Raw genomic sequence first — 19,972 nt, 5'->3', positions numbered from 1 at the left:
TCGAGATTAGCCAAACGCACAGGCATTGCAGGCCTTTTCGCTCCATCAATGCCGCTGGCTGGGAATCCTCTCTTGAGCCTGTTAACAGACAGAGGAGTGGCGGATAGAGCACTTAAGCATGGACTGGCCAAGGCAGAGGATCTGTACCCCGTAGACTCATTTCTGTAGTTGGAGAAGATGTGTGGGCCTACTGACCCCACTGCATCTGACGTACTATTGTACTACCAACTGCGATAGGCGTGCAAAGCTCGATTCCCGGGGTTTCCAGCGATGCCGCCCACTCTCCATGCGCTGGAAGAAGTTTTATCTAAAGGCTCTTCTCGAAAATTGACAATTCGTATATATGGTACTATGCAGTCCGCTGCGCCAGTGATTCTGAGCACATCCAGAGAGGACTGGGAACGGGAGACTACACTGACAATTACCGAAAAGCACTGGGGGTTTTGCTGTTCGCAGCTTGAAAACCTCTCACCAAACTACAGATTGAGGTTAATTCATTTCAATTACTTACATAGAACTTATCGAACACCTAGACAACTTTTCAGAATGGGACTCCAGCCTGATGCTAAGTGTTGGAGATGCGGGGAGTTGGAAGCCAGTTTTTACCATCTGACCTGGGAATGTGGGCAGGTAGCGACATATTGGGAGGAGGTGATGCGGCATATTAGCTGTATTGTTAGTTTCGAGATTCCGGTGAACCCTGTGTTGGCACTGCTAGGCCTGGTCATTGATATTCCACCGACTCACGAAAATTGGTAGCTTTGTTGCTGCTGTTGGCAAAAAGACAGATTGCGCTCTTCTGGAAAAGGAGGGCCCCACCGACAATCGCAGGCTGGGTAACCTCGGCTGTATATTGCAAAAATCAGTTGGCCTCCTACTGGGAACCTACGCCACAGAGATCCAGACCTGTAGATATTTGGGTGCCCCTGGTAGAGTGGTTGAGGAAAGGGGGATCGGACTTAACTATCACCTAAATGCCTAGGGGTGTTTTGGTACGTCCGAGAGCTGAGGATGGGTGGTAGCGACATCATGGTATGAGACGGAGGTGGGCCATGTGCGACCTGGATGAGTGCCATAGAGGTAGAGGCGGGGAGTATTGAGGTTGAATCGGGAGTGTGGTGTGCTGGTTAAACTCACAGGACATAGGTCAAGAAATGCAGTGGGTAAGTTCGCGGGGGTGGGATGGGTTGGGTTAAGTATATTGATTTTCTATTAAGAACCTGAGACTCAGAGACGATAACGAACACTGAATATTATGGATATGATACTTGCTATAAGTTTCCGCCGGACAGGATATGTTGTCGGCATGAAGGCTGTGTATTGCCTTATTGGACATTAATGACTTTAAATTGCTGCCTGCCTCCGGGTTGTTGGCCTTCAGTAGTGTTATCTGAGAATTCATCAATAAAGGTTGTTGAAAAAAAAAAAATAATAATAAAAAAAAAAAATTTACAATCAAATTGATTGGAAAGTAAAATCTAACAAGGGTTTTCTGGATAATTAGTAGATCAGATGACACTCTCTAGGTGCGTTTCGGCGTAAGCAGGCCTTCTTCAGGAGAGCCGCTTGATACTCTGAATATAAACAAAATATACACATGAACATACAAGATATCGGTTCGTACAGTACATTGAGGCCATATGATGAACAAACATGAACACATGGTGCAAGGCGAAAGTGGTCAGCCGTGCCGGTGCAACAGGCTATATGGGACAAATCAAGTGACTGAAATGAAGAAGAAGAAGATTGAGATAAGAAGCTGAAATAAAGACGAAAGAAGTGAAGTGACAATGATATAACAAGATCAGAAGTAAAGATTAAAGATGCTAAATGTGCAAACCACTAAGAGTATAAACCTGAATAGTGCACCGAATCCAGAGCCCAAGAATATGTAAAATAGAGACTGGTGATGTAGACACAGTAATAGCATGAAACCCAATACCTAAAGTGTAACAAAAATGATCCATCCTTACCAAGAAAAGATATCTTAGACTGCCGGATGATGTGCTAAACAGCGTGCACTGACTGATATAGACACCTATCGATGTAAACAGAAGAGAACAATGTCTCACAAATTGTAATGCACAAGTTCTGGCTGATACGACTAGAGGAATTATAGGCGTACCTAATACCTAGAAGCAATCTCATAAGAGGCCGTATGGTAAACTAACCATCGTGCGCTGATTGATGCAGGCAACTGTCGATGTAAACAAAACAGAGCAATATCACACAGTTTGTTATACACCAGCTCTGGATAGAACAGTAAAAGGTCAAAGGCATACCAGGTCGGTACATGTATACCACCACCTCAAGGAAAAATGGCTGGACAAGAAGATGTTGTGAGCGGATTAACGGAGATAATCTGGGAATAAAATGCAAAGTGATCATTCTAGTGACCTGGACAAAGAAAGCGATATAAAAAGGAGCAACAACTGGAGCCCCAGCTTGAACGAATGAAAATACCTGATATGATCCAATAGATACCCGAATATGGCACTATTCAGTATAGGGCTGGAGAGCTTGAAAAACGAGATGAAGAAGGCCAATTGAGCCTGTCGATGGAGGGAAAAGAAACCAGGGGAAGGAATAAATAAATTGGGCTCAATAAAAAGTTGAAAATGACTGTCCAGAAACTAAGATTACCTTTTTCTAAGACGCTGAACGTTAATGGCAGATATTAAGCTCGTCTTTAAACCAGAGCGCATGATCTTCGTATGTTAATGGAATTTCAATATCCTCGAAAGGAATGTATTCTTCTGGTGGTTCATTTTCTTTGTAGAAGTGAAACACTTTAGTTACTGGATTTGCTTCAGGGAAGACAATCCATGAATAGAATACCTCTGTCTCATGATATTCATGTGCCTCTATCACGAAAACTACCCTACCACCTCTTGCTGATAGGCCAGTTTGATAGTGATGGCTTTCTTTAAATTTTCTGGAATGCTTATAGCATCCGCGTCGGTCTCTTGGAAACCTGTTATATTAAAAGCTGCAGCGAATGGATTGGCTGCAGCTCCACCGTTCTCGGGTGGTGTTGTCGTTATTTGACATTTTGTTGACTGAAAGTTTGCAAAGCAAGTTTCAAGGAAACAGAGATAAGGTGCACAATATTTTGGAACACTGTATCCTTCAACGTTGAACAAACCAAAAACTAATACATAGGATTTTCGTCCTACTCAGCTATGGCGGATATTATCCTTTTACCCACTCCAGACGTCTATTGGAGTATTTTAAGGGAAAAAGGGATCTCTGAGAAAAGCACAAATGAGTTACTTTAGTATCTAGCGTTAAATTAGTGCCTTACCAAACATTGGGCGTCATGTAGTGGAGTTCCTATATTCCCAATAGGCTCTGCACATTGGAATAATATATCCTATAGATTTGACGGAGGACTGAGGTCAACTAGGTCTCTATCGAATATACTAAATTTAATTGTGTGTGTGCCAGGTAACTCAGAGGTCACTAGAAACTTTCTCGAATTCACAAGAAGGGATTAGTTTCTGACAACCGCAAAAACATGACAACTTTGTTTCCCAAGAATAAGAATATATCTCTCAGAGTCACGGAAACAATAGATAAGTATTTCACTCAGTCAATCGTGCATGCTCCGTTTCTACAGAGTTGCAGAGAAATAGAGAGACGGGCGTTTTCAATAAAAAGGTTTTATTGAACAGTCTTCTTTCTCATGCAAGAGATGTGAACTGCTACAATCATTATGCACACTGCAAATTATATTACGTACAGCGAGAATAGTATAGTATAATACTGTAAAAGCACTGTATGGTTTCTAAGCCATATAAAATACATACATAAATACACAGGCTAAAATACTCAACTGGTGCTTCTAAAATACGCCTACCCCAATGTACCTAACCTAAGTCTAATACACGGGAAGAAGTAAGTATTGTGTAGCATAGGTTTTAGTTTTCTTTGCCAAGAATCTACCAAAGGATTCTCTAGGTTCTAATCAGCTCCATACCTTAGTTAGAATGAAGGAGCTCTGGTATCTCTGTCTCGGGATTCGATTTCCCAACACCCCGCAAGGGGAGCTGGAAACACTGGAGCTGGATTCTCGGCAGGAGAAGGGCAGCTTTCTGATCAGTGCGTCAGTTGGAGAGTCAGCTTCCTTTGGCACTTGCTGTAGCCAACTGTGTCGGGAAGTAGGTCTTCGAACTGCTCTGAACCACCGTAGTTTGCCAGAGCAAGTGAAGGTATATTTATACCTTGAAGGTGTTTAGGAATGCCATAGTTTGACGTAAAGTTGGGTATATGAACGTCATAATAAACCCCTTGGGAATAGTTGTTCATTGTAAAACTAACTGAGTTCTTGGAGAAATCAATAATCAAGCAAGGGGAAGTTCCTGACTGCTTAAGTCAATTTTCCAAGAAATCATTGTGACGTTTGGTACGGGTAGAAGTATCCATGCCTGTGTTTGGGTAGCATGGGCTATGCCTAAATAAGGGCTTGATTTATATGGCTATATAAGGGCAACGTGAATTGTACCTATATAAGGGCATGAATCGGGAAAATTCACTCAGAGCCTAAATTGCCACACAACAATGCTTCTAGCTCGTCTTGGGGGATTTGTTGGATGTTTCTTACCCAGTGCTTGGGAGGGCTGCATTGGAGAGAATGGTGATGGATGTAATTTAGATCAAAGACTATTTGATTGTGTTCTAACTGGTCGGATGGTAGGATAGAGCGCAGAGATAGTGTGTTGTGCTTGGAGATGATTGCGTCAAGTGTGGGGCCCTTCTTGTGCATTTGCATGCTGCAATGTTGGATGAGATCGTTTGCCTCCAAGAGGGTGGGGAGAGTCTGTACTGTGGGGTCTGTAGTGTTGTTCTGGTGCAAGTTTTGGAATCCTAATATAATGGTGATGCTGTCTTTTAGTGAGGTTTGTGATATTAGGCCTGCTAGGTCTTCAAGGAATAGTGAATTTTGCCAGTAGGGTGATAGATGACATGGAATTTGGTAGGGTTGTGTTCATGTGTGGAGAGCATGAGCTCCTAGATATTTAAAGGTAGTTTGTTTGGGAGTGTGGAAGGGAGTTAAACAGAGATCGCTTTTGTGTATTACTCTGTGGAGGAGTGTGGCTCACTGATTAGAGCGGCAGACCCTGATGCAGAGGTCTGGCCCGGGACCAGGGTTCAATTCCCGACGCGGCAGGGTCCTGAGCCCAAAATGTCCAAGGACTCGATAATTCTCGCCTCGTGCCTATTCTAATCATGGGGTCCCACGCTGCAACTCTGGGCAATAGTTGCTTAATCTCCACTACGGCGGCCCACCTGCTGCGGGATGCCTGGCTTTCACCCTGGGGATACCCAGTAGGGGTTATCTCACAGGGAAAAGCCAGGACGGGTTCCCAAGGCAAGCACCTTGATGCCTTCGGGTGATACGTGCGCTATATAAGTCGCAATACATACATACATACATACTCTGTCACCCCTCACACCTTTGGGGTCTCTGCGAATGATTGAAAATCCTGGGGGGAGATCCGATCGTTGTGGGGTTATGAGTGGTTGTTTAGCCAGATTTCAGATAGAAAGCAGATGTCCGTATTATGCTGTAGGATGGTATTCGCTATATCAGTGGCATGCTTGTTTGCTTATCTGCAGTTGGTAAGCAACAAGTGCGGAGTGGAAATAGTTCTCTGTTCAGAATGGTTGGGTTGGATGGTGGTTAGCTTGGAGGGTGGCCTAGGAAGGCAAGAGTTGTTCAAGGATCTTGAGGAGAGGGCATTGTCTGGGGGTATTATGGGAATTTTCCATTCATTCAACCTTAATTCAACCTCCTGCTGCGACGTCTTGGTCGTGGAGCGTTTGGGTTTAGGGTTGTGCAGAGTGTTAGTGGCAGGGTCAGAGTTTATCCATGGTGTGAGTGGCTTGGGCAGGGTGTGGATATTCTTTGCTTTTATGTGAAATTACGCAATTTCATCCAAAATAGTGTAGAGGGGAGAGGGGTAATGGGGCAAGTCAGAGCCATGGGTGGGGGCTCAGGAAGGAGCCATCCTATTGGGGTGGAAGATAGCAGGGCAAAAGGAGCAGGGTGTCACTCAGGCTGGGTTGAGAACATGGGGACGATGGGGGTGATAAATATTTCTGGAGGTCAAAGCATAGCATCCAGGTATTCCACAGTAGAGAGGGATGGACGGGGTGTGGGCGGAGACCGCGTGGGGGAATTGAGAGGCGTGGATTTGGGGGGTGGAAGTGTGGTTGCAAAAATCCCCTCATTGCAAGAGGGAGGAGGAGTTGATTTAATGGTAGAGGGGACAGGGGTAGCACCAGAGGGCAGGAAGATGCAAAGGGCAGTGAAGTGTCGGTCAAAAATGGCTATGTTTTGTTCTGTGGCTTGAACTATGATGTTCCCATTTCTATAGACAGTTTAGGTCAGTTCTCTCTTAAAGTCCTGAAGTGGGGATATAGTGAGCTTGTGTCCATGTGGGTTGTGGTAGCTTTAATTGCGTGAAGGGTTTGAAGGAAGTTCTCTCCCCATTTGGCAGGTCTTTTTTGTGCTGAAGATCAATCCATTTTTCTGCCACCTTCTCCAGACTCTAGTAGATATCTGCAGTTAGCACTTCAGGATACTCTCAGAGTTTTGTGCTTGAGGTTTTTTGCCGCCCGTTTGGAGAGGTTTCAAAGGAATTTAATGCAGTATGAGTTGATGTCGTACCTTTCCATTATAGTGTTGTGATGTTGTGGTGGGGCATTAGTGAGTGGTCCTGCTGCAGTATTATCAGTCTAGGCTGTCAGAGTAGATAAGGACTAATAGACGTAGTCGGGCAGGGCCCCTCGTGCTAGGCATGAGGAAGGATGGGCAGAAGTCACAGATGAGGACCAAGACATAGTATATGCATGATGTGGTAAAGACAAAAAGCAGCCCGCCAGATTGAACTTCTTGGCGGCACCCCAGCCTCTAACTATCAGCCATGTAGTTTAGTGTAATGTGTGCTTTTGATTCCATTTGACAATTGAGGGAGTGCCTAGTTCTTTATTAGTTAATAATTCTGACGCATATGGTCGGCAAGTGCTGGCAAATCGCATTAGTGAGTTACTTAGGGGCATATTACCAACGATTAGCGATATTTATCGCTAATGATGCTTAGCAACAAATTTTTTAACGCTAAGCATTGCCGGAAATTATCGCAGAGATAACTTGCTATTAGCAAGGTTTATCTCAAAAGTGATAAAAATCCTCACGCTAACTGCCAAATGAGAGATTATCGCTTGAAAACCAACGATAATCTCTCGAAGTTTGGCGTTAGCTTGATGATAGGGGCTCACAAACTTAGCCATGATATCCACCTTCCATAGGATATCATGGCTAAGTCAGAAAAATACCAGGTGTAAAAAAAGCAGTGCTAACCGCGGTTAGCACTGCTTTTTTTTATCACTAACAGGGTTAGCGAAATTCTTGATAATAGGAGAAATGTCGCTTAGCAACATTTCTCCTATTATTTTTCTCTGGAACGCCCCCTTTGCATCTCATTAGAGATGCAAGGGGAAGCGTAGAGAAAAAGTGTGCTAACATGTGAATTTGCGTGTTAGCACCTGTTGCTGATAGGGAGATAATTTTATCTCCGCTTTCTTGGCTTTTAAAGCCAAAAAAGCGGAGATAAATCCCTTGATAATATGCCCCCAAGAGTCACAAATTGTTGGGGTCATAATGGTCTCAGTAGGATTTGGTCTGGCTATATGGTAGCTTTGGTGGGATTTAGGCTACCCTCATGATGTCAGTGTCTTTAGCTCCCGCTCCAGCAGCAGCATATCCATGTACAGATGGGAGCCAGCCAAGGATAGGTGCCACACCCAGCCTCCCCACCAGTATTTCGCAAAATTCCTCAGTGGACTCATGAAAAAAGTATTAGACAAAGCAGCAGGAAGCTATTATGGTAGCTTGTTCCACCATTTCCTGGTAGGTTTTGTTAGATTTTGGGTTACCTCAAAGGGAATCGTTGTCCCCAGCTCCCACCTCAACAGGTGCACATTTCCACACAGGTGGGGCTGTAGATGGTAGCAGCAGCTCCTGACTTCCCCAGAAGATTTCACAGTGTACCCAGGGGCACAGGGTAGTAGTAATAGTAGTAGTAGTAGTAGTAGTAGTAGTAGTAGTATAGATCAGTGGCCGGTGGGAAGGTTGTGGTTTATTGCTTGGGTGTCTTTTGGCAGGTTTCAGTGGGATTTGGGCTACATCCTCAGGAGCGGAGTTCCAGACACCCCTTCCTGATGCTGAATCGTCTGAGGTAGAGGGGGCACTTTGTGGGTGGGCGCTTCTTCCAGCATCCCCAGAATACACCAGCCTCGGGCCTACACTCCTCACCTCATGCGAGCCATGTCAGCCTCCACAGCCTCAGCAGACCCCAGGCACTCACCCAGCACCAGATGGAGGGGGACCAAGGTGAGCGACGCGAGAAACTGTTCCAGAGCCCCGGCGGTGGTGACGTGTGTTGCAATTTCCCCCACCTGGTGTTCCCCAATGGGCTGGCTGGTACAGGTTAGTGCAGGGATTTGCACAAAACGTGACCCCAAGCTGGGACCCTCTCACAGGATCTCAGTATATCATGTGAGATGTAAATAGGGACTGCTCTGCTAACCTGAATCACATTAAGGGGTTTTGCAATTGTAGTTGAGAAACCAATTAGTGTGTTTGCCGGTAAAGTTAAGCATATGAATATAAGGCCCAGCGGGCACCAGTTTCATAGTTGTTTTTAGTCATCTAAAGTAAATGCACTTTAGGGCATGATTTTGCATGCATTAGCACATTCAAACCAGCTGTATTGGAAGGGCCACTGGAATTATGTGATTTTGCGGCTGCGGTGTTCTCTACATAGTTATGATTTTTTATTCAGTTGCCACATAATTCATAATCTGCTGCATATTCTTCAGATTTTAACAATAAAAAAATATTTTTTAGCTCAAACAGTTTAAAAGTCCCTAAACACGTAGCAACACTTCTTGCCGCACAGTGGAGAACCCTTTGCAAAGGTTAGCAGGTCACCTTTCAGTTGCTTACAGCAGTATATGAATGTTAAACTCATACAAATCAGGTGAAACCTTTGGTGATACAGTGTTAACATGTGTACAAATGACAAAATACCATTGCAAAATGTGCTGCATTACGCCACATATTTTGTCTTTTCAGCCAATACAGATTCATAATTTGGTTCTTTCCCTGCCATATAAATCCTGTGGCCCTGCCTATTGGTATTGCCACTGCTTGCCTTAACTCTTTCTCCCACTCTCTCATGGTTCTCTCTCCTAATATATTCTTGTTCTTCTCTACCATTAGTTTGTTTGCATTTACAGTTTTATAAACCGTGGCAAATCACCTAAGAGGGTCTCAAGGTGCTGTAGTTGCTAACTGCTACTTGGTGATTTGTTGATGTGAACAGCCAGGTCTTGAGTTTTTTTTATTTAATTCCCAGAGCAATGAGGTGGTCCTAAGGCCCTGCCTATTGGTATTGCCACTGCTTGCCTTAACTCTTTCTCCCCCTCATTTAGGTTTTTCTTTTCTATTCTATTCTTGTTCTTCTCTCACCCTTAGTTTGTTTGAATTTATAATTTTTTACAGCACAGCAAATCACCTAGAAGGGTCTCCAGGTGCTGTAGGCGCTAACTACTACATGGTGGTTTGTTCATTTGAACAGCCAGGTCTTGAGTTCTATATTGAATTCCCGGAGCAATGAGGCGGTCCTAAGGAGCAGTGGAAGGTCTTTCCAAGTTTTGTACGCCAGGTGTGAGAAGGAGCGTCCTCCGTTTTTGCTTCAGCGGATCTTTTGGGCGTCTGGGAGGAAAAGGGAGGTGGATCGTAGGTGTCTGGTCGGTTGGTGGAAGGTCATTCATTTGTTGAGGTATGCTGGCCCTTTGTTGTGCAGGGCTTTGTAAGCATGGGTCAACATTTTTAACTGGCATCTCTTTTGGATCGGGAGCCAGTGTAGCTTCTTGAGGTGCAGTGTGATGTGGGTCCATCTGGGAAGGTAGAGGATAAGTCTTGCAACTGAGTTTTGTATTGTCTGTAGTGCCTTCAGGAGATGTGCGGTGATTCCTGCATAGAATGTGTTCTCGTAGTCCAGCCTGCTAGTGACAATGTCCTGCATGACGGCCCTTCTGGTGTTGGCAAGAGCCACCTGAAGATCTTGTGGAGCATGTGTAGGGTGTGAAAGCAGGCAGATGAGAATGACTTTACCTGTTTTTTCATCATAAGCCTGCTGTTCAAGATAATGCTGAGCTTGCAGGTGTTGTCTGTCAGAGAGGGGGGTGGGATGGGCCAAGTTTAGCAGGCCACCCTGCGATGTTCCATGGAGAGGTGTTGTTCCCATCCATAAGGACTTCTGTCTTGTCTGATTTGACCTTGAGACAGTTGTCCCTCAGCCAGTCAGCAACGTTCATCATACATCTGTAGTAGTTGGCTCTGGTGGTGGAGATGTCTTCTCTCTGCGAGAAGATGATCATTGTGTTGTTGGTGTAGGAGATGATGTTGAGTCCATGAGATCTAAAGGTGTTGGCAGGGGGGTCATATATATGTAGAAGAGGGTGGGTCTGAGAGATGATCCTTTGAGATGCTGCAGATTATCTGTTTGGGTTCCAAGGTGAATGGTGGGAGAAGGATTCTTTGGGTTCTTCCGGCGAGGTATGAGGCGATCCATTTGAGGGCGTTTCCCAGGATTCTGATGTGGTGGAGTCTGTTAATCAAGTTGTGATGGGAGATGGTGCCGAAGGCAGCTGACAGGACCAAGAGGATGAGGGCTGCTGTTTCACTGTGGTCAAGAGGGCCCTGATGTCATCGATGGTTGGCTCATGCTCAGAATCAGACTGCGAGGGATCTAGGAGGTTGTTGTGTACCAGGTGTTTGGTGAGTTGCTGGTTGCCTTCGGGAGCCTTCACTGGAAAGGGGAGCAGGAAGATGGGTCGGTAGATTTTCGGTTCTACTAGGTCGGAGGATAGTTTCTTCAGGAGGGGCCTCACTTCAGCATGTTTCCAGTCCTCAGGGAAGGAGGCCGAGGTGATGGAGCTGTTTAAGACTTTCTTGAGCTCGTTGCCAAGCAGCTTGCTCTCGAGGTTGAAGAAGTGGTAGGGACAAGGGTCCGTGGGTGTTCCAGAGTACACGGAGTTCATGATAGAGATTGTGACTTGAGTTGTGAAAAGGTCCCAATGGGTGAGCAGGTGTTTGGTGTTTGAGTTTGTGGATGTGAGCTGGCTGATGTGGTCAGCAGCAGGGGTTTGGCGTTTAAAGTTTTCGAAGAGGACTGATATCTTGTTGTGGAAGAAGTCCACTCTTGGGAGGGGTTGATGTCATTCTCGGTAGCTGTGGGGTCGGAGAACTCTTTTACAGTGGTGAATAGCTCCCTGCTGCAGTTTGTGCTGGCTTCTATGTGGTCTGCTAGTGCATTCTTTTTTGTTTCTTTCAGGAGGATGTAGTACTGGTTGACTGCTGTCTTGAAGGTGGTATGGTGTCCAGTGTATTTGGTGGTGTGCCACTTCCTTTCTAGTTGCCAGAAGTTATTTTTGGTGGATTTCAGCTCCGCGGTGAACCAGCTGGCTCTTCTGGTAGGTTCTTTGGATTTGGCTGGCTTGGAAGGGTGATTGTGTTGGCACATTCTGTGATCCACTGGAAGAAGTTCTTCGCAGCCTGTTCTGGGTTGGGTGTTGTGTCTGGGAGGTGGGAGTTTAGTACTTTGTTTCTCTGGTCTTCTGATATAGTCTTCCAGTTTCTGCACATGGAGCTGGGGGGCCTAGTGCCAGTTTTGGTAGGTCCTGAGATGGTGAAGTGGACAAAGTAGTGGCTGGTCCGGCTGAGCTGTGAGATGTGAGATGTGGTTGTAGTTGACTCTGTCGCTGGACGTGGAAATGGTGGTCGGGCATGTGTCCTGCGATGTGGGTAGTGTTGGTGACAAGTTGATTGAGGCCAATATTGCTAATGCTTTCCAGGAGGTCGGTTGTGTTGGTGTCACTGGGGTCGTCAAGGTGGAAGGTAAGATCCCCTAGGAAGATGTAGTGCTTGGAGTCAATGGTGAATGGGGCGATGAGGTCACGGATGGCGTTGCAGAAGCTGGGGCATGGTCCTGGCGGTCTGTAGGCGAGGGTGCTACTGATGGTGCTTTTTCCGTCTATGTGAAGTTAGAAGTTGAGATTCTCCCTTATCTGGGTATAGTCGTATGAAGAGCTCGAGCAGCGGATGGTGTCCTTCTATGTGATTGTAATTCCAACTCCGTGTTTGTTGGTTTGGTCCCGGTGTGTTATCTTGTAGCCTTCGGGGGTTGCAATGTCTGGTGCGGAGAAAGGGTAAGCCAAATCTCTGTGAGGAAGATGATGTCCAGGTGAGGGATGAAATCGTGCCCCAGATCTCCGTGGCGTGTCTGCTAAGTGATTGTATGTTAAGTAGAATGCACTGGAGTTGTGCAGTGGCGGTCTCGCTCCGCATGGTGGATGCAGTCATGTTTGTGGTGTCTCTGGCATTGTTGGTTGCTTTGGTATTGTAAGTGAAGCAGCAGTGCCAGCACAAGAACTATCTTCTGGAGGTGCTTGGAGATGCGTGGCAGCAGTTGTTGTCGATGCGCCTGGATCCAGGGCTCAGAGATCTGTGGAGTCAGAGCTGTGCGGGGTGGATGAACTAGAGTTCCTGGCACTGGCCGTGGTCCAGGCATGGATGGGAACAGACCATGCTGGCCTTTGATGTGCCGGAGGTGTGGCTGTTCTTCTATCTCCATGAAGTAGGTCCTGGGAGGGGCGTAGGGAGGCGATAGCGGTGGGTAAAGCAAGCCGTGAGATGGGCTGGCGCGCTGAACAGAGGCAATAAAAGTAAACAAGCATTGCAAATGCAATAGGTCTCGCATTAGAAAAGTTGGAGTTATTGGTCTTGTAAATGACATTTTATTTATTTGTTGGTTTTTAAAATTGCTAAATTGATGGCTTTGTCATTTACAATGCCAATAGTTATAACTTTCGCGAATGTGACACCTATAGCATTTGGAATGCAACATGTTTTGTATTTACGTGACTTAGATGGCAGCTCTGGTAGTTAGGCCACATCTCTAGAGAGCAGGAGAGTGCAGCAGGGGAGAGAAGCACAGCAATGCAATAGGTCTCGCATTAGGAAAGTTTGAGCTATTGGTATTGTAAAGGACACATTTTTTATTTATGTGCTTGTTTTGAAAATAGCGAAATTAATAGCTTTGTTATTTACAATGCCAATAGTTTTATCTTTCGCAAATGTGACACCTATTGTAACACAATATGTGTTGTGAGGGTGAGTGAGGGTGAGGGTGAGGGGTTGAGGGTGAGGGGTTGAGGGTGAGTGAGGGTGAGGGGTTGAGGGTGAGTGAGGGTGAGGGTGAGGGTGAGTGAGGTTGAGGGGTTGAGGGTGAGGGTTTGAGGGTGAGTGAGAGTGAGGGGTTGAGGGTGAGTGAGGGTGAGGGGTTGAGGGTGAGTGAGGGTGAGGGGTTGAGGGTGAGTGAGGGTGAGTGAGGGTGAGGGTGAGGGGTTGAGGGTGAGTGAGGGTGAGTGAGGGTGAGTGAGGGTGAGTGAGGGTGAGGGTGAGTGAGGGTGAGTGAGGGTGAGGGGTGAGGGTGAGTGAGGGTGAGGGGTTGAGGGTGAGTGAGGGTGAGTGAGGTTGAGGGGTTGAGGGTGAGGGGTTGAGGGTGAGTGAGGGTGAGTGAGGGTGAGGGGTTGAGGGTGAGTGAGGGTGAGGGGTTGAGGGTGAGTGAGGGTGAGGGGTTGAGGGTGAGTGAGGGTGAGGGTGAGTGAGGGTGAGTGAGGGTGAGGGTGAGTGAGGGTGAGGGTGAGTGAGGGTGAGGGGTTGAGGGTGAGTGAGGGTGAGTGAGAGTGAGGGTGAGTGAGGGGTTGAGGGTGAGTGAGGGTGAGGTTGAGGGTGAGAGGGTGAGGGTGAGTGAGGGTGAGGGTGAGTGAGGGTGAGGGTGAGGGTGAGTGAGGGTGAGGGTGAGGGGGTTGAGGGTGAGTGAGGGTGAGTGAGGGGTTGAGGGTGAGAGGGTGAGGGTGAGGGAGGGTGAGTGAGGGTGAGTGAGGGTGAGTGAGGGTGAGTGAGGGTGAGGGTGAGTGAGGGTGAGGGTGAGTGAGGGTGAGGGGTTGAGGGTGAGGGGTTGAGGGTGAGTGAGAGTGAGGGTGAGTGAGGGGTTGAGGGTGAGGGGTTGAGGGTGAGTGAGGGTGAGGGGTTGAGGGTGAGTGAGGGTGAGTGAGGGTGAGGGTGAGTGAGGGTGAGAGGGTGAGGGGTTGAGGGTGAGTGAGAGTGAGGGTGAGTGAGGGGTTGAGGGTGAGGGGTTGAGGGTGAGGGGTTGAGGGTGAGTGAGAGTGAGGGTGAGTGAGGGGGTGAGGGGTTGAGGGTGAGGGGTTGAGGGTGAGGGGTTGAGGGTGAGTGAGGGTGAGGGTGAGTGAGGGTGAGGGGTTGAGGGTGAGAGGGTGAGGGTGAGTGAGGGTGAGGGTGAGTGAGGGTGAGTGAGTGAGGGTGAGGGGCTGAGGGTGAGTGAGGGTGAGTGAGGGTGAGGGTGAGTGTGAGTGAGGGTGAGGTTGAGGGTGAGTGAGGGTGAGTGAGGGGTTGAGGGTGAGTGAGGGTGAGGGTGAGGGGTTGAGGGTGAGTGAGGGTGAGGGTGGGTGAGGGGTTGAGGGTGAGTGAGGGTGAGGGGTTGAGTGAGGGTGAGGGTGAGGGTGAGGGGTTGAGGGTGAGTGAGGGTGAGGGTGAGGGGTTGAGGGTGAGTGAGGGTGAGGGTGAGTGAGGGTGAGGGGTTGAGGGTGAGTGAGGGTGAGTGAGAGTGAGGGTGAGTGAGGGGTTGAGGGTGAGGGTTTGAGGGTGTGTGAGGGTGAGGGTTTGAGGGTGTGTGAGGGTGAGGGTTTGAGGGTGAGTGAGGGTGAGGGGTTGAGGGTGAGTGAGGGGTTGAGGGTGGGTGAGGGTGAGTGAGGGTGAGTGAGGGTGAGGGTGAGTGAGGGTGAGTGAGGGTGAGTGAGGGTGAGGGTGAGTGAGGGTGAGTGAGGGTGAGGGTGAGTGAGGGGTTGAGGGTGAGGGGTTGAGGGTGAGGGGTTGAGGGTGAGTGAGGGTGAGTGAGAGTGAGGGTGAGTGAGGGGTTGAGGGTGAGGGGTTGAGGGTGAGGGGTTGAGGGTGAGTGAGGGTGAGGGTGAGTGAGGGTGAGTGAGGGTGAGGGGTTGAGGGTGAGAGGGTGAGGGTGAGGGTGAGGGTGAGTGAGGGTGAGGGTGAGTGAGGGTGAGGGTGAGTGAGGGTGAGGGTGAGTGAGTGAGGGTGAGGGGCTGAGGGTGAGTGAGGGTGAGGGTGAGGGTGAGTGAGGGTGAGGTTGAGGGTGAGTGAGGGTGAGGTTGAGGGTGAGAGGGTGAGGGTGAGGGAGGGTGAGTGAGGGTGAGTGAGGGTGAGTGAGGGTGAGTGAGGGTGAGGGTGAGTGAGGGTGAGGGGTTGAGGGTGAGGGGTTGAGGGTGAGTGAGAGTGAGGGTGAGTGAGGGGTTGAGGGTGAGGGGTTGAGGGTGAGTGAGGGTGAGGGGTTGAGGGTGAGTGAGGGTGAGTGAGGGTGAGGGTGAGGGTGAGTGAGGGTGAGAGGGTGAGGGGTTGAGGGTGAGTGAGAGTGAGGGTGAGTGAGGGGTTGAGGGTGAGGGGTTGAGGGTGAGGGGTTGAGGGTGAGTGAGGGTGAGTGAGAGTGAGGGTGAGTGAGGGGGTGAGGGGTTGAGGGTGAGGGGTTGAGGGTGAGTGAGGGTGAGGGTGAGTGAGGGTGAGGGGTTGAGGGTGAGAGGGTGAGGGTGAGTGAGGGTGAGGGTGAGGGTGAGTGAGGGTGAGGGTGAGTGAGTGAGGGTGAGGGGCTGAGGGTGAGTGAGGGTGAGTGAGGGTGAGGGTGAGTGTGAGTGAGGGTGAGGTTGAGGGTGAGTGAGGGGTTGAGGGTGAGTGAGGGTGAGGGGTTGAGGGTGAGTGAGGGTGGGTGAGGGTGAGGGGTTGAGGGTGAGTGAGGGTGAGGGGTTGAGTGAGGGTGAGGGTGAGGGTGAGGGGTTGAGGGTGAGTGAGGGTGAGGGTGAGGGGTTGAGGGTGAGTGAGGGTGAGGGTGAGTGAGGGTGAGGGGTTGAGGGTGAGTGAGGGTGAGTGAGAGTGAGGGTGAGTGAGGGGTTGAGGGTGAGGGTTTGAGGGTGTGTGAGGGTGAGGGTTTGAGGGTGTGTGAGGGTGAGGGTTTGAGGGTGAGTGAGGGTGAGGGGTTGAGGGTGAGTGAGGGGTTGAGGGTGGGTGAGGGTGAGTGAGGGTGAGTGAGGGTGAGGGTGAGTGAGGGTGAGGGTGAGTGAGGGTGAGGGTGAGTGAGGGTGAGGGTGAGGGGTTGAGGGTGAGGGGTTGAGGGTGAGGGTGAGGGTGAGTGAGGGTGAGGGGTTGAGGGTGAGTGAGGGTGAGGGTGAGTGAGGGTGAGGGTGAGTGAGGGGGAGGGGTTGAGGGTGAGTGAGCGTGAGGGGTTGAGGGTGAGTGAGGGTGAGTGAGAGTGAGGGTGAGTGAGGGGTTGAGGGTGAGGGGTTGAGGGTGAGGGTGGATGTGGTGGTGGATGCGGTGGTGGTGGATGTGGAGGTGGTGGTGGATGTGATGGTGGATGTGGTGGATGTGGGGTGATTGCGGCTTGCAAGCTTATTCCGCTCACGTTATGCGGTTTCAAACATGATTGCCACTATTACTCTCAAATTCACTTGGCAGCAAACTGGTGAACTAATTAAAAGAAAGTTGTATTCAGCGTTATGGCCGGTACTTTATTCCAGCAAAGTGGCAAGCCAGTACACACCAATGAGCTAGTAAAGCTAAAAACACACCACATGGCACAATTGCTGGCTGAGCGAGCAGAAGTAAGCCAAACAGCTTTCCCGTAGCTAAGGAGAGCTGAGCTCTTTTTGTAGCAGCACGCATAAGAAAAGTCCCGTATTTTCACCAAAACACTCTCTGATAATGATCAGCCGAATTCAGAAGGCTTCCTGCCCTCATATATTCCCAAGAGAGCAGTAATCTTATAAGGAAATGCTGTCATCACACCTAAAGCTACGGATGAGGAGAGCTTGCTGGAAGACATTCAATTAATGGAAAAAAAAAAAAAGAAAAGGAGACACGGCCGGCCGGCCGTGAACTGAAAGCCCGGCCGGCCGTGAAAAAGCCTTTGATGCCACAGGGGGTAATTAGGGGAGGAGAATGGCTGGGCTGAGGCACAGCGCCAAGCCTTTGATGCAGCAGGGGGCGGAGCGGGAAGAGCTGCTGGCGGCACTAAGCTGACGATTTGATGCTGTGCACGCGCATTTTAACTAATTGCGCTTGCGCATTGAGTTAAAAGTGCACATGCACTTCATCAAATCGCCAGTGAATCTCCAGTGTAGGTAAGCTTTGTTTAAGCCCCCATAGTCTCGCTCTGCTCAATGCGCATGCGCATTGACGGCGAGACCTAAAAATGACACTAACAGTAGCAAGGCACACAGAGTTACAATAGTGGCACAAGGGCAGCAATCAAGTGAATGATTGCACCAGCGCAAACAGAGGCAAGGAACACAGTGATACAAAGTACGAACAACAGTCATGGATTGCTGAAGAGCCCAGATGGCAAAACCAGGCAAAAGGCAGAACTTCGCAAGCAGCAAGGGGGAGGGAGGAGCTGGTATATGGACCTGCTCAATGGGGTCATGCTGCGGCCTCCATTAAGTAGGTCGTGGGAGGGGGGCGCAGCACTGGGAGGCAGGAGCGGTGTTTGGTGTAAACAAGCAAGCTGTGAGGCAGGCCGGTTCACTGCACAGAAGCAGCAAAAGTGAAGAATTGCACCAACACTCACAGTAGCAAGGCTCACAGTGATACAATGTAAGAACAACAGTAATGGACGGTGGAAGAAAAGCTCAAAGGACAAAACCAGGCAAAAAGAACCACTCTGCAAGCAGCGATAGGGGAAGCTGGTATACGGTTCTCAACTCTTTATTCTCTTCCCATCGTCCTTCTCTCCCTCGCGTTTATTTTTAACCTCTCTCTTCTTGTGACCCTCTTTTATTATCTCTCCCCTCAACATTCCCACTCTTCTCTCCACTGTCCTCACAACTCTCCACAACCCTCCCTCCTTTTTCCTTGTCCTCTCTCTTCTCTTGAGCCTCTTATATCTCTTACTCTCCCCTCACCACTCCTACCCTTCTCTCCGCTGTCCTCACACCTGTCCACATCCCTCCCTGTTCACCTCTCCCTCATGTCTCTTGTTTATCCTTCCTTCCTCATTGTTCCCTGTCATCTCTCCACACTTCTCTCCCTTTTCCCTACCTATCCATCTTCCTCACCGCTCTTCCTCTTTATCTCACTCTTGCTCTCTTTTATTCGGTTTTACACCTGGTTCAATTTATAATCCTAGAGTTAATTTTTCCCAAACAGTGCAGGGTCTTTTCTTAAGGGCACAGTGGGTCTCTGGGAGGGAGAGAGAAAATAGGAGGTTGGAAAGAACAGTGGGACGAGGGAAGGAGCCAGAGTAGAGAAAGAGAAGGAGGAATGAATACACAGGGAGAAACAGACCAAGTGAAGGAAAAGAAAGTACAGAGTGAGAGGAAAAAGGGAGAGAGGGCAGTGAAAATCACATGAGAATGTGGAAAACCATGAGGAGAATGTGAGAATAGACGAAGTGAAAAATGAGAGGAGTGATAAACCCAAGGAAACAGAAGAAGTGGGGACAGAGTGAGACAGAGGCAGGAGACATCCACTGGGGAGACTGAACTGGGCACACAAGAGCCATGTTCACAGTGCTTCAGTCCCATGAATAAGTCACTTGTCCATTGGACTCCAGGGTGAGGAAGGGAGATAGGATGAGCAATGGAAACATAGATACAGTTAGGGAAAACACAGGACATGAGAGGAGAGAGGTGAAGACAGACACAGAGGACAGGGGGACAATGAGAGGTGAGGCCCTGCGGACGGTTCCGGTGAGGGTCAGAGATGGGGGAGAGTGGAGGCTGTGCAGGTATCAAGAGTCCCACCTTCCAGGTCCGGCACAGAGTTCAGACCAGGTCCTGGAACCTCACTTGTATGGGACAGAAGGGCAGAAAGTCATGATTTGCAATGTTTATTAATTTAGATGTTTTTTGTATGAAGTTGATGTGTAGTAATGATCTCTGTTGTGGTTGTTTAATTTGTCCTGATCTCTGCTTCTCTCTGTTTTGCAGCTAAGGTGTACCTGGATCATCAAACTGCTCATTCATGGCTCGTCCTGTACAAGGACGACAGTAGCGTGCGAGAGGGATATGCAGCACAGCCTGTGAAATACTCACCCCATAGATTCACTCATTTGCGCATTGTCCTGGGAAAAGAGACACTGAGCTCAGGGAGGCATTACTGGGAGGTGGAGGTGGGGGACAAGACGGACTGGATCCTGGGGGTGTGCGACGAGTCTGTGAACAGGAATTGGAAGAGCAAACTAACACCAGAGGATGGATTCTGGACAGTGCGGCTCAGAAATGGTATATATAAAGCTCTCACTTCCTCTCGCACTATTCTCACTCCCCGTGTGCCCCCCAGGGCTGTGGGTCTCTTTCTGGACTATGAGGCAGGCAGGATCTCGGTGTACAATGTGGATGACCGGTCTCAGCTCTTTACCTTCCCGAAGGTCTCTTTCCCCACCACCCTACAGCCACTCTTTAGTCCAGGACTCAACGATGGAGAGAAGAATGGGAGAGTGATGCAGATCCTGCAAGTGACAGGACGGGAGTGAGACTGGAAGAGACCTACAGAAGATAAGGGGTGATCAATGGCGCAGACAAAGGGTACAGTCCTTTAGTGAGAGGGATTGGGATCTTTTCTTTGGGCAGTGGTCTGAATCCTAAATATTTTCTAGGGGCCGCTGTCCTTTAGGGGGAAGCACTGTGCATTGTTGTGAGGTCACAGTCCTGCATTGGAGTGTATTTATCCTATATTTTTGAACGGGGAACACCGTCCACAGTTTGGTGTGTTGCAGTCATGTGAATTAGAGCTGGTGACTGTGCTGTTCCTCACGCT

At 48.8% G+C, this 19,972-nt stretch overlaps 1 protein-coding gene across 1 annotated transcript in view; it reads left to right on the top strand.

Annotated features, from left to right (window-relative positions):
* The window catches only part of LOC144752847 (butyrophilin subfamily 1 member A1-like), a 662,516-nt gene extending 642,828 nt beyond the window's left edge, over positions 1-19,688 (top strand). Inside the window, exon 8 of the mRNA XM_078640685.1 lies at positions 19,144-19,688. Coding sequence (XP_078496811.1) covers positions 19,144-19,688 — 545 coding nt within the window. The remainder of the gene's footprint in view (positions 1-19,143) is intronic.
* The last annotated feature ends 284 nt before the right edge of the window (positions 19,689-19,972 follow it).

This window comes from Lissotriton helveticus, chromosome 5_1, assembly GCF_964261635.1.
Source record: "Lissotriton helveticus chromosome 5_1, aLisHel1.1, whole genome shotgun sequence".
Lineage (NCBI taxonomy): Eukaryota > Metazoa > Chordata > Amphibia > Caudata > Salamandridae > Lissotriton > Lissotriton helveticus.
Note: the sequence above shows the minus strand (reverse complement) of the source record. Positions and strands in the feature narration are given on the sequence as shown.